Source organism: Eublepharis macularius, chromosome 11 (assembly GCF_028583425.1).
Source record: "Eublepharis macularius isolate TG4126 chromosome 11, MPM_Emac_v1.0, whole genome shotgun sequence".
Classification (NCBI taxonomy): Eukaryota; Metazoa; Chordata; class Lepidosauria; order Squamata; family Eublepharidae; genus Eublepharis; species Eublepharis macularius.
In genome coordinates this window covers 66,993,133-67,008,270 of record NC_072800.1, presented here as the reverse complement: position 1 = coordinate 67,008,270, position 15,138 = coordinate 66,993,133, and the positions used below count along the sequence as shown (strand labels likewise).

Here is a 15,138-nt window from a genome sequence, read left to right as displayed (position 1 = left end):
ACTGTTTGTGACAGGGACAAGCCAGGAGAGAAAGTTGCCTGCAGCATGTTACAAAAGCACCAGGTGTGCTCATAGTTTCTGAAATGCCATTTTCTCCTCCTAACGGAGAGCTTAATCCTGCTGCGGAACTGGCACGCTTGCCCAGCGGCAGCTGGTTGAAAGCCGTTAAAAGGGGAAAGAAAGTGGAGCTGCTGCTGGCAGATTTTGCTGGCTGTCCCAGTTGTCATCTCACTCTAGATAACTGTATACTTCAGGGACAATAAGAAGAGGGAGAGGTCTGAGCTGGAGCTGAAGAGAAATGGGATGCATGGGGTGAGCTCATTCACTCCAAAAGGGCACAAGATCACTTTCTCAAGGGACAAGATGTTTTATATATCTTGGTACTATTCCCATGTTATAAAGAACCTTGATTGGCTCATGGATAGGCTTTTCCCCATGGACTTTTGACTTATGGCCAACAAGGAAAAGAGAACGCCAGCTCCTATTCCAGCTGTCAAGCAATGGGTGGACACTGGAGGGGTTTAGAAGACTGAAAGCTGCACATTCAATTTATGTGACCCAAAGCACTTTTGCACACAGGGAGTTTCTTCATTCTCTGAAACTAGAAACATAGTATCACACATGCATGGACATTCTTCAGTCCAAGTAAAGAAAAAACAAACAGAGGAAACTTAGTACATGCAACTGATCCTCTACATTTCTTTCTCAGAATGCTTGCATTCTTCTTTTACCTTTCCTTTTTCAATCCCTGCCGGAAATTGTATTTCTGTTTTCACCCATTCGTTGTTAGTTGATGCATTGGCTTTCCATAGCAGCAATGGTTCAGCCTGACAGTAACAGAACATCGCATTTTAATTTTTAAAAGCAAAGGCATATCTGTGGTTCCTATAAAAAAGCTTTCCTCATCTTTCCAAACCATAATCAAAACAGGCCTTCTAACCCCTCACTGGTAGCTAAAGATATTTGGTTATCTGTTGTTCTTTGCAGTATTTACTGCTCTGCTTGCACAGGCTCTAGGGAAGACAACACATTAGTAATTAGGCATAATAATAAAGCAATTATCAAGAGATATTGATGTAAATGTAAAATGAAACACAATGCAGAGCATACAAAAAAGATCCCTCTCCCCCAAGGCATGAGGTTAATAGAAATTACGCTTCACTCTACCGATACTTCTAAAAAATTATTTAGAATTGTTTTTCTGAATGAATAGACTACAGAGACATCAAGCTTGGTTCCAAGTTCTTGAGACCCACTCATGAGAATACAAGTTCTAAACCTACCCTTGCTTATTATTACAACCTTATCAGACACTTATAATTGTGGGACATTCTCAATTTCAAGACAAGGTGAACAGGTAATAGATTCGCAGTGCCATTCAAACCAAAGTTATGCCCTTCTAAGACCATTGAAGTCAATGGGCTTAATAGCATGTGCCTCTGCTTAGGATGGCCCTGTTAGACGATTGTGAGAGTGGGAATAAAGGCATTATTTTAAAAGCAATTCACACTGCAAGTAAAAGGGGAGTAGGTTAAAATGTCAGAATCTTGGAAGAGCTCAGCTCCAGGTTCTAAATTAGACTTACAATTTATAAATGTAGTTGACACCCATTTAAATCAAACTATGTATATAGGTAGGTTTAGACACATCAAAACAACTAATTCATGGAGTTGGAAGCAGTAGTCATCATAATAAATTGATCCCTACATTCAGAACCAATCTACCAAATCCCACATATCTTAGATAAACAGGAAACTGACAACAAAGCCTTTTCTGTTATCTTTCAGTTGTTGAAAATAGAATGCTGAATTACATGGGTCTGGCACCCATTCTTATATTTAACCAAATAGAATTGGTTAAAGGGTTCTGGTGCACCTAATTTTTATGGTCTGACCAATACTTTGCTACTTTATCCTGGTCCAAACCACAGCACAGTCACCATCCTTGGTCTTGCTGGCACAACCAAATATGTGACTCCTTCCTCAGCTCCTGCAATAAACATCTTCAATAGTTAAATCTATTGAAAGGTGTATTGGGGGGATACTTCCATCCCTAGCTTCCTACATTGTGCCATTCCTTGTGCCAAAATTCAGAACAGACAACTAACTGCTTTTATGTCTCTTCCCATAATTATAGTAAGCATTTTCATCATGAACTAGATGATACCGGCAAAGTTGGGACTGGCCTCAGGAATTTGGCTAGGATGCCTATCTCCTTTTTCTTGAGCAATCCTAAGAAGAATTGTCTCCTTCTAAGCCCGTTGACTTCAGTGGATTTAGCAGGGTATAACTCCATTTAGGAATGGATTGTACTGACATTCAGTTAACCTCATCTACAGTATATCTGTTTCTTCATTCCTTATCAATAATCTTTGTAAAATATAAATCCTGATCACAGTAATATACAGGTTAAAATATTATAAGTCATCATAGCTGCAAGCAGCATTATCAGCATCAAGGACAGGGAAATACATCTTGGCATGATCAGGTCTAGTGTTGAATAAGGTCCATGGCAGTAACAAGACAGCAGTCTGCTCCTGCTTCCTTTTGTACTGGCTAGAAGAAAAATGAGGACCAAAGAAGCCAGCAGAGCCAGTAGTTCTAGCTGTACTTCCTTCCAGGTAAATCATGATGTAGAAAGAGTCTCAACAAATTGCACAAAACATAAACAAGACAAACAAAACTCCAAGGTAGAGAAGCTCATTTCAGGACCTGGTTGGCGCCATAGGCACAATGGATCCATGGTGGGTCTTTTTAGGTCACTGGCTTAAGCTTAAAGTTTGAGCAAGCAAAAGACATTGACAAGCTCTTATTAGTTTTTACCAGGCTTGGCAGATCCAGAGGCTACATCCTCTCGGGCGGTCACAAGGTCTAATGCTGTATAATGGTGTTCTTTTGTTCACCTAAATGGAACTCTGATCTTGAGTCTGCGCAGTCTGTCACTTAGCTAAATCCCATTCCTAAAAGTTCCCCATTCAGGCCTCTCTCTCTCTCTCTCTCTCTCTCTGCATTGTTCTATCAAACATACATGTATCCATCTGTAATGCACAGGGGAGAAGATACAAATGAACTCAAGGAACTTCAAAGCTGTGTACTTTGAGTATGATATTCATTTATGTTTATAAATGATTGCAATGGTTACTAACTGCAATAAACTGATGAGTGAACTCAAAGAACTAAAAGCTGCATCCAACTGTGCTTGCTCCAAGTAGATGCTTAGTTAAAACAGAATTGGACACAGCACACAGGGGACCCATAAATTAATAGAATGGGGAGGGAGAACCTGCTCACACCTATTCAAGCACCAGAGTTGCTGACAACTCAGATAGGAGAAGTTTTATCACCTCATCACTTAAAGCATTGCAGTTGGATCAGTGTGCACACAGGGCAGAAAATGAGTTCTCTCTGTGCCCTGATAGTTACTCCAATTTGTCTGTGTTCTCACTTCTCAGATTCATTTGCAGCTTGAAAAATCAGCTCTGCCTCAGTGTGTCCATGAAAGCCAAAACCAGGCAACTTCCAAGGCTTGCTAGCAGGTGCAAGTTTGAGTAATAAACAGACCGATACTCTAGGAATTGGGATTAACCCAAATTATTGCATTTTGAAGCTAAAAAGTCATTGGAAGGAATGAAGTTATTCAGTAGTGAGATAGTGCCCCATTAAGGCAGATTCAAGAGGTGAGAGACCCTTTGCTCTCTCTTGTAATAGCTCCAGGTCAGAAAGCCTCATTTAGTCTCATTTCTAATCACAGCTTCTTGGATAACGCTCTTCACACCTTCTGGGAAGAAACAGTAAATAATTTGGTAATAGATCATCTAAGTGCCAGTGTGTTCAGAGCACTGCCCTGCCCTCCCTCATTTCCACTCGCTTCCATCCTCAAACGCCTTTGCGAATCAAAATTTTGAGCTGATTTTTTAAAGTTTTGCTCATTCATCATCAAGAGGTCAGTGTCCTCAGTTGTAGGTTATATATATTCTTTTCTCCAGTTTAAAGTTTTAAAACAGCAAGGTAGCAAGCAAGTTATTTCTCTGGAGTGTTTTGCATCCATGATTGACTGCTTATGGCAACTCTACCTAAACCCATTAAATAATTCTACCGGGACTGTCAGAAGAGCACCATGACTGAAAACAGAAACGGGAGGCTAGAAGGCTGCCAAGGACTAAGACTTCAGAACATCGACTGTCAAATGATGAGACTTCTCATCATTTCAGCTAATTCATAATCTTTCCCACTATGCCAGTCTCAGCTTTCTGTCTCTTGCCGCTTTTACTCACTACTCTTTTAGGGTATTGAGTTTTGACTTGAACAGCAATATTTGATTAATCGTTTATACTTCTTAATCGAATTTTGCATTGGTGCTACAAGATATGTTAAACTGATTTCTCTTGGATAGACAAGATGGTGACTGAGGAAGTGTTTAATTTGTCATTCAAAAGTTAAGATAGTAATGTTATTTGGAAGCCATAGCCCCCCTAGCTACAGTTGCTAATTATTTTTTCTGGCAGCATTCCTATGTTGGCCAAGTTTTTTCTGTCACAGTGTAAATGCCAGTAAAAGCTCCATGCTGTGGAACTCCCAGACTTGCCACAGACTAAAAATCTAAGGCTACGTCCATTCATCCTTGGATAGTACACAGCCATTGCCTGTCCATTGTGTGGACAAGACAATCCAGTAGAAAATGACTGGTATAGTGCAATGCAAGTGCAATATCAAGCCTTGTGTGCGCACAGTGTAAGAGAAATCTACAAGTTGTAGGCACCCTTAGAGGTTGCTAGAAAAAAAAACATTTCTGCACAAGGGATGTAATAATGTGTAACAGAATTCTCTGCCTGTGGAGAGTGCCCATATTAATGTCACATACTCCTGGCAGCATCAAGCACAAATGAAGTGCAAAGGATCCACGTTGGCAGTGGAGTCGTTGCTAATGAAACAAGAAAGTGGCTGGAAGAACCTTCCTTTCTTCCTTCTCTTCACCCTCATTCTGCAGAGGAAAACAATGAAAATTCTGACTATAGATATTCTTCTACCACTGCTAATGGTGTTATTTTTTATTGTCATTCTGGGAGTGCACAAAGCGTTCTTCAAGGTACCATCGAGAGTTTTTTCCTCACTCTGAAGTTCACAGAAAATAAATCCTGTAAAAAAGAGAGAAGCATGTGGTCCCAGCTCCTGAAGCCCACCAATTCCATTTTTTCAAGTTTCTTCCATGTTTAAATGCAGAAAGAACTGGTTCCACAGAACATGCTGGGAGTTTAACCTCTTCTTTTAAAAGTCACATTCCCCACTCTTGGGGATGAAACAGGATGAAGAGAAAGAGATGTGCCTCACAAGAACATACCTGTTTTTTTCTTTGGAAGAGGACATATAACTGTGAATTTTCTTACCTTAGTAGAATAAAGTACTGCTTTGAGAACGCCGCTCTCTTCCAGCAAATAATGAAACCAAAAATGGCAGTTTTTACCAAAGCAACGACACATGGAGCCATTCAGGTGTATGTTTATGTGTACTGTGCTATCGTTGGCTTTAATCCATTTATATTGACCTGAAAAGAAAGTCTCTGCTATGGAATTATTGGTTTCCTGTAATTACATAGAAAAACAACTATTCTGAATGCTATTGCTTCAATAGAACTTCTGTGAGCAATGTTCTTTGAGGGCCCAGACTGCCTGGACTTTAAAGAATTACAGAGCTGGAATGTCCGTGTGACATTTACCTCATGATCCTGGGGAAGGAGACTGGCCTGGCTCTAAGAGCAAGAAGATGACAACAATCCTAAGGACACTTTCCTGGGAGTAAGCCCCATTGAATAACATGGTTCTTACTTCCAAGTAAACTTGTTTGGGGGGTTACATATAATTAGGGCCGACACACCCATTGAGGCAGGTCCATCCCCCGGCTCAAGCACTGAGGCGCCGAAGGGGGCACGGGAGGGGATGCTGGGGGTGGGGGGGCATGCTGTGGAGCTGGCAGTGGCAGTGCTGGTGGCTGAGTGGGAGGGATGGGAAGCCACTTGTGCGCTGCCCCAGCCACCTGCCATGCCTGGCCCACAGCTGCAGCAGCCTGCCAGCCCTACTACCCATGCTGCTGCCACTGCCAACATACGCTCCTGGCTTGGCACAGCAGCCGCAGGCTAGGCATGGCAGACATCCAGAGCAGCATCCAGAACAATGGAGCAGGAGGGCTGGGAGGACGCACATGCACCTCCCCAGCCACCCTCCGCGCCCAACTGGGAGCGCAGGCAGCCTCTGCGTGCCATCACAGCCGCCCGCCGCACCAATGGGGCTGGCTTGCTGCTTGATGATGTCACACACAGTGACGTCATCACGCAGTCTGGGGCGCACATGCATGCACTCTGTGTGCATGCATAGGGGCAGCAACAGACCTGCCATTGCCCCCAGCCTCGGACGCCAGAAACCCTGGTGTCGCCCCTGCATCTAATGACATCTTCCCAGCCCACAGAGCACTTTCAGCTCCAGGAGCCAGTCAAGTTCCTTCTCCCCCCAAATGCCCATTTTGAATTAGAATGGGCCACACATTTTAGAATCCAGTGCTCCGAATACATCAATTTGCTTCTAGGCATTTTGTTCCTCTCTTTACTTCAGGAAACATGACACACCTTGACAGAGATAGGGTGGTTCTGTCCTATGTTTGTTTTTCTAAATGGTTACTTCAGCTCTTAATGGTCTAAAGGCATAAAGCATCATAACTTTGATGGGTACTGCCTGTCATTTCCTTTAAAATCCAACTATTTTCATTCCCACTGTCCTCCATATATAATCTGCAAACACTCACCCCCCCCAATGCTAAAACTTTTATAGCACCTAAGGGAATAAATAAAGAAAGTTCTTAATTTCTGCAGAACAATCAAGGTAACAGGCTTTCTGAGCAGTATGAGATCTATATTGCAGTCCCCCAGCAAGACATTAGCTAGAATATTGTGCAACCAAGTTGCCAAAGCACATTGGTTTACAACTAAAACTAGAAACCAATTTTTACTCATCTTCACCTTTTGATCCTGATAAAAAGCATTTCTATGGAGGCCTAAAAGAATGACTTATGTCTTTCATATTCTTTTTTATCTTTCAGAAATAAAAAGAGTAGACAACTGTTCTTTATACCATCATATTTTACTCCTGAATCATTTGGCTACCTAGTTCTTTTCAGCAGATATCACTTAAATTTTCTAAGAACCATTTGTCATTATTAGCAAGTCTTATGGTTCACCCTTCATTGAATATTATCCTGGATACTAAATTCCGAGCTCATTATACGAGGAACATTTTATATCAAAGAGGAAAGAAGATGGCACTGTAGACAAAGGGGCAATAGCAAGGTCAGGCATTTCAGTCTGGGCTGCTTATATGCCGTGCATGTTATTCAGTTCCCCATTTTGCTGGCCTCTACATTCTGTCTTTCCTAATGCCACTTGACCTTGGCAATAAAGGATACTTGCAGTGCATGCTAATTTAAGTTGATTGGCAGGGCAGCAGAAACGTAGTACAAGAATCACTTTGATATCGGGGTGTTTTTGATCATGTAAAAGCCATGGCTCTTTGACCTTTCCTTCACCTCACTTAGGATTCAAAAGGAAATTCTGGGACTTTTCTTCTCCAGAGGACAAAAGTATTAGGAAGGAAAGTACTAGGAAAGATTAATATGGAATATGCTAGTGGAAATTCAAGTTTATTAATATGAAGTCTGAGTTATTGTTAACCACAAAGACTTAAGACCTAGCAATTCCTCTTGTATAAAACAAATGGCCCTTGGTGCTTTATATGCCTTTTATGAACCTCAATGGCCAGATGCAATAGCAGCTCTTGGAGGCCAATGAGAGGGTGAGACTGGCCTCTGCTGCCATAATTTTAGGCCTTCCAGGTGTGGTTTCCAGGTTTTGATAGACACACATTTGGCCATGGGCAGGGCCACCCAGAAGCAGAACCTGGCCCAGAGCTAACACATCCTGGGGCAAGGCAAGTGGCATCAAAGAGTGCATGGACTATGTTCTCAAAAGTGAAGGTAGAAGCTTACAGACATCAAAATTCACTCTCATTATCGAAGATGCATAGCTGTTTCCAGGTATATCCAGCCATCTACCCATTTATGATGAGATGACAAAAAAGACAGCTATACTGAATGATTACTGTTAAATCCATGGCAGGATATTCAAGTAGTGAAAATAATAACATTAATAATAATAACATTTGATTTATATACCGCCTTTCAGGACAACTTAATGCCCACTCAGAGCGGTTTACAAAGTATGTCATTATTATCCCTACAACAAAACACCCTGTGAGGTAGGTGGGGCTGAGAGAGCTCCTGAGAACTGTGACTAGCCCAAGGTCACCGAGCTGGCTTCAAGTGGAGGAGTGGGGAATCAAACCCAGCTCTCCAGATTAGAGTCACGCCCTCTTAACCACTACACCAAACTGGCTCCATAGCACAGAGAATCAAAACCTAATCAGGCACTCATACATATGTGCATAGTCTCTCTCCTCTCCCTTGACACTCAACTGGCTACTTGTTCTCCTGGCCTACATTTTAAACTGTACATTTAAAATCTATTTATTATTAATTTACTTATAAAATTTATGTTCCGCATTTCTCCCCTTATCAGGGACACCAAGGTAGTTAACAAATTAAAAACATATATAATAAAAGCCATTAAACCCAGCTAAAATACGCATACATAAACATAAAAACAACAATTAAAACATAGGCCAGAAAGGTGTGATCACTGAGAGAAGGCCAGATGTAGGAAAAAATTCTCACTCCTTTGCTGAAGGGAGACAGGCAAAAAAAAAAGTCAGTGTAGAGTTTGATTTCTGAGGAATCTTGGACATTTAAATTAAAGCTAGTGTGAAATTCTTCTGCATTCAAAGTTAGAACATAAACTGACCAATGTATGTCCTAATTCTTCTGTGCTCACCATTAGGATGTGACCTAACCAGTACTGTGATATAACTTCTGTCATACCATAAAACTGGTCATCTTATTGCCCAAGTCACTAATGGTCACCATTACTAGCAGGATTCCCTTTTTCAGCAACTTGCAATAAAGCAGGTCACTGACTGTTTACGAGGGGAAAAAATCATATTCAACTCAGCTAGGTTTTCTAATCTCATGCATTTGTATGTCAAAAACTCTCACTAGAGACTTCTTCCACCTTGAGATAGCTATATCCTTGAAGCTAACTCTGAGCATCTCATTTTGGACAACTTTCAGGACAACTTAATGCCCACTCAGAGTGGTTTACAAAGTATGTCATTATTATCCCTACAACAAAACACCCTGTGAGGTAGGTGGGGCTGAGAGAGCTCCTGAGAACTGTGACTAGCCCAAGGTCACCGAGCTGGCTTCAAGTGGAGGAGTGGGGAATCAAACCCAGCTCTCCAGATTAGAGTCACGCCCTCTTAACCACTACACCAAACTGGCTCCATAGCACAGAGAATCAAAACCTAATCAGGCACTCATACATATGTGCATAGTCTCTCTCCTCTCCCTTGACACTCAACTGGCTACTTGTTCTCCTGGCCTACATTTTAAACTGTACATTTAAAATCTATTTATTATTAATTTACTTATAAAATTTATGTTCCGCATTTCTCCCCTTATCAGGGACACCAAGGTAGTTAACAAATTAAAAACATATATAATAAAAGCCATTAAACCCAGCTAAAATACGCATACATAAACATAAAAACAACAATTAAAACATAGGCCAGAAAGGTGTGATCACTGAGAGAAGGCCAGATGTAGGAAAAAATTCTCACTCCTTTGCTGAAGGGAGACAGGCAAAAAAAAAAGGGAACAGGTGAGTCTCTCTGGGGAGAGAGTTCCAGAGTTTTGGTATCACAACCAAGAAGGCCCTCTCGCAGGTTGGCCTAATCCCAGAGGATGGAGGCACCTCAAGCAGGGTCTGAAAAGATTTTAGTGGTCAGGAAGGGTCATGAGTAGAGATGGGCACGATCCGCGTTACGATTGAAAAAACCCCACAATAATGGTGATTGCGCAATCGGGATCCGGCGGATCGTGCTTGGGCAAGGCCAACGATCCAGTGGTCGGGAAGGGGCTGGATCAAGGCTTGATTGGGGCGGTCATGCTCGGATCAGGAAGCCAGACACTCAGGCACCAGCAATCTATTCCCCTGGCAACGGAGCCAGGGTAATGCCTGAGCTCTGTTTGCCCTCCTTCTGTCGCCCTGGAAACCTGAATGGAAGCCCAGCTTGCCTTGATCAGCAGGGCTTCCTTCCAACCATGGAGCAGCAAAGCAGTCACCAGCTGGGAGAAGACACCCAAGGGAGGGAGGGGGAAGGGGGTGTTCTGTAGCCATGGGCACTCAATCTCATCCTTGCAAATCCTGATAGGCAGCTCTGACAGCCAAACACAGACAGCCAAACACAAACACAGATGCCGCTGGCATCAGCCACCGTTCCTGTATCGCTGGGAACAGTGGGGTGCCCCTCCGCTTTTGCCTCCATTATCCACGGATCGGAAACGGGAGATGATCGGTGTGGATCGTTAATTCGGGATCGTCGCCGGCGCCAATCCATGCTTGATCAGTATTTTGGGGGGGATCATGCCCACCTCTAGTCATGAGGGAGTAGGCGTTATTCAGGTATGGTGGACCCCAGCCATACAGGGCTTTAAAGGTCAACATCAGCACCCTGAATTATGCCTAGAAACAAATTGGGAGCCTATGTAGACAGGCTAAAACTTGAATGACATGGTTCCTAAAATCCACTCCAGTCAACAACCTGACTGCAGCATTCTGCACTGACTGAAGTTTTCTGAACACTTTTCAATGGCAGCACCACATAAAGTGCTGCATTGCTGTAATCTGATCTAGATGTAGCCAGGGCATGTACCACAGCAGGCGGCTCTTTTCTGCCCAGGAGAGGCTGCGGCTGGATAATCAGTCGAAGCTGATAAAAGTCACTGTTGGCCACAGCTGCCACCTGCTTATCCAGCAGTAGGCCTGAGCCCAAAAAGCACCCCGAAACTACGGACTTCTTCTTCCTTCAAGGAGAAATCAAACCCATTCAGAACAGGTGACACTTTAAGTCCCAGCTCAGACTTTTTACCCACCAGTAATGCTTCCTGTCTTGTCAGGACTGATAACTTCAATTGATAACTTTCGTAGGGAAATTATCCTCTCTGTGTGTGCAGAGTACATATGGGAACATAATAGTAATGGAAACAGCTGGATTTTTTTTTTTAAAAAAGACAGGCACATCCATATCTTATGTCTTTCAGGTGTTAAGAAGCGGCCATTTAGAAAAGCAATCAAAGGGCAAAACTAGCATACCTCTGTAGAGGATCGTCATGTTTGCTGAAGTCAAGTGAGGATCAAGTTGTAGGGGACCCACTATAAACCCTCCTTAATGAGCACCTGAGCCCCAACCTTCTGCCTCCATCCCCTTCATCTGAAAGTTGCCTGCCAAAAGTTATGCAAGGCATCGGAGCTGATCTACATCATCTACAGATTAGTGATAAATATTTGTACTAGCTAGGGATGACTTCATGTCAGTGTAGAGTTTGATTTCTGAGGAATCTTGGACATTTAAATTAAAGCTAGTGTGAAATTCTTCTGCATTCAAAGTTAGAACATAAACTGACCAATGTATGTCCTAATTCTTCTGTGCTCACCATTAGGATGTGACCTAACCAGTACTGTGATATAACTTCTGTCATACCATAAAACTGGTCATCTTATTGCCCAAGTCACTAATGGTCACCATTACTAGCAGGATTCCCTTTTTCAGCAACTTGCAATAAAGCAGGTCACTGACTGTTTACGAGGGGAAAAAATCATATTCAACTCAGCTAGGTTTTCTAATCTCATGCATTTGTATGTCAAAAACTCTCACTAGAGACTTCTTCCACCTTGAGATAGCTATATCCTTGAAGCTAACTCTGAGCATCTCATTTTGGAGATGTCAGTAAACTTTCCCTTGATGCTGATTACCATTTTTATCAAGGCTGAGTTTATAGGTCAGTCTGTGATGAATAGATACTATGATAAAGCAACTTACATGCCCAAAAGGTAGCATTCTGGGCAGGATAAAATGAGTTTAATTAGTTGGTGCTCTTATAGCTAGGCATTCAACTGGAGTTATTTCCCACATTACAGCAGCTATGTTGAGACTGCAGTTAGACTGCATTGCAAAAACTTTGGTTTGAGTCAGATAGTGCTTTTTCACAGTTCCTGTTTGCCTTATGAGAAACAAAACCATGAGTCTTTCTTTTTGCACCAGTTTTCTTTCCCTATAACAGAAGTCCCCAACATGGTGCCCATGAGTGTCACGGTACCCACCATCTTTCCTGGTACCCAACAAGTGTTTTTAGAAAGGGGTGTGTGTGGATCTTTTGCCCAGCAAGGCTTCTGATTGGCACTGGAGATTGGCTATGCAGATTTTTTTAAACGTTGCTTTGGCAGCAGCTGCCATCACAGCACAAGGATCTTTGACTATGCCAGATCTTGCCAGATCTTTCTAGCTGGCAATAGAAACCACGCAACTATGGATGAAGAATACAACAGTAGTCCCCATTGTCATCATGGCGCTGAGAACTATTTCAAAAAACTTCACAGCTTATATGGAAAAACTGCAACTTTCTAATATAACACCTACAAAACTGCAAAAATTGGTGTTTCTTGGAACAGCGTACATTTTAACCGATACCTGGCTGATACTTAGGACTCTGGTGGAAACTTGTATCAGCTCAGCAAGGCCAATCAATAATAACATGTGATCTTTATTTATTATTGATTGTGTTGTGTGAAATTTGAACAACAACAACAACAACAAACAGTTTTGAGTTGGAAACCACCTTTCCATGTTCAGAATGAATACTTTGGAGACAACCAAAGTTGGTTTAGGTGCAACCCACAAATTCTAGACACAAGTATTACACGAGGGAGCAAATGGACAAGACAGCAAAATTCCAGGGACAGGGATGGTTGCTTAAAATGATACGGAAGCAGAAAATTTGAAAACAAGCATAAAGCTTTGCACAGAGATAAAATCTTTCGAAACAAAGAGCCACTTGGAAGAAGGCTCCTTAGGTTGTAGGAAGGCTACTTGGTGATTAGATCCACCCCATTTTCTTCTTTGCTTCATCCATTTGAGAAATTTTGTGTGCATCGCTCTCCCCTTTCTGTGTCTAAAGACACCAGATATACATATAAAATACATAGAGCAAACATGACTGTCAATTAATGTGTGGATCACCAGAATAATTTAAGAATATAGAGATTTCATTCTGTGATTCTTTTCTCAATAGGTTTTCTGCACATTGTACAGCAACTATGATTTCCTGTTCTGGAGGGGAGGGGAATTGAGCTATACTTTTCCTGAGGCTATTAGATTATCAGTTGTACATAGTCTAAATTATATACCAAGTCTCAGTAGAATGTGTCACTGGAGAGAGATTTTGATAGAAAAAAGTTTCTGTAATATAAAACACTGTCTTACAACTTCTACTGCTGTGACAAAAGACCCAAGATAGTATATTCCAGGAATCTCAAATCTTCAGGACAGCAAGATAAAATTTCTTCCCAAATGTAATAAAAATGAATTAAAATTTTACCAATTAAAATGAAACATGGAAACTGGGAGAAAAGAACCTTTAGTTGGCACAGCTCGCACTCTGAATGTATTCCTTTCATTGACATTTCTTACCTTTTATCTAAAAAGTATGCAGTTTTTCATCATAATTCATGATAATTCTTCTTTAATACATTTCCAAAATAATTACCACTAGGCTGACAGATGCATATAAATTTAATTTTATTACCATTAGTGTCATTGCTTCCATCTTTCAGATGAACCAAGTTTAAACCAAGATCATATGATTCTTTCGTAAGCCTCTCTGATGAGTCACCAGAAGTCCAACTGCATACATGAATCTTAAAATGGCAGGTGTCCTGAACTGAAGTAGAGAAACAATGTTCTAATCACTTGTGAAGTTAACATTTCTGAAACTACATTCATTATCCATACCATAACTCCTATTTCTTGTCACCAACTCTCTCCCCACTTCCTTGAGCATCTCCTTTTCCCAACCTTCTTTCCCCTTTTAAATTTCCTTTTTCTAGAGCAACAAGTTTTCTAAATTTCAGGAGCTGTCTCAAGAAAGTAAAACTCACAAATATCATCCTCAATGCTTTGTAAGGACAAAGTATACAAATATTTTATATTTTATATAGTACAGTAAATAAAATATTTTATAAAAGAGATTTAAAGAGAAAAGGGCATTCTAGTTTTCCCTCTACAAAGCAGTCATAAATAACTTTAATAAAATGCTATGTTTGGTATATCTTACAACAGAATCCTCCATTTGTGGCTCTAGAGGAGATGCTTGACACATTATAGCAGTTCTCTTCCTCTGGAACGCAGGTCTCATTATGAGCATGATGCTGCTCCTTACGTAGTGAAGCTTTGTGGGCTTAGAGAAATATTGACGAATATATAACTGCAATGGCTTGACACAGACCGTAGTTGAAGTAGGGAACATTTGTGATAATTACTGTGTTTAATGGGCAAAAATGGTCTCACAAATAGACAACAGCTGCTCTTTGCCTGACTTTCCTAAATCATTTCAGACAGCTACGTGTATCTTTCCTCCACCTTTTTTCTTAACAAAAAGAAGGCTCAGGGCCAAGCCACAAGTGACGAATGACACTTGAACAGCAAGTGTATTTCTCCCTGTTCACTTGCCCTCCACTCAATCCACTTGCCATTCAAGTGTTATTCATCACTTGTAGCTTGGCCCTCAGAAGGCTGCAAGGGATGGGGGAGAAAGTTTTATCTACTTCCCCTCTGGACTTTATCCCACACGATATCTCCCTGCACTTGCTTTTCCTCAGTGGGTGGGAAAGCAGCTGGGGGAATAACTAGAACATAAAAACAGTCCGAGGCAAAAGGCATCAGCAGCCTCTTCCCCAAATAATGTCTCCACTCAACTTGTTAGCCTGCTTTTAACCAGGTTGTAAGCATATTAAAGGGATCATCAGAAGAGCCAATCTAAGAGGAAGAAAGCTGAGTTCCTCTAGGATGTTTCCATAGCGCCACTTCTGAAGTCCTTGTCTCCCATTTCACCAGAAATAAATGACATGTTGCGGAGCAGAAGCCTATTA

At 41.6% G+C, this 15,138-nt stretch overlaps 1 protein-coding gene across 2 annotated transcripts in view; it reads right to left on the bottom strand.

The window, feature by feature from the left end:
* Positions 1 to 15,138, bottom strand: part of MALRD1 (MAM and LDL receptor class A domain containing 1) — a 349,934-nt gene that overhangs the window by 307,161 nt on the left and 27,635 nt on the right. For both annotated transcript variants that reach the window (XM_054992174.1, XM_054992175.1), the window contains exons 2-4: positions 13,797 to 13,931; positions 5,384 to 5,541; positions 732 to 827 (exon numbers count right to left, since the gene is read on the bottom strand). In XM_054992174.1, the coding sequence (XP_054848149.1) occupies positions 732 to 827; positions 5,384 to 5,541; positions 13,797 to 13,931 (389 nt within the window). The remainder of the gene's footprint in view (positions 1 to 731; positions 828 to 5,383; positions 5,542 to 13,796; positions 13,932 to 15,138) is intronic.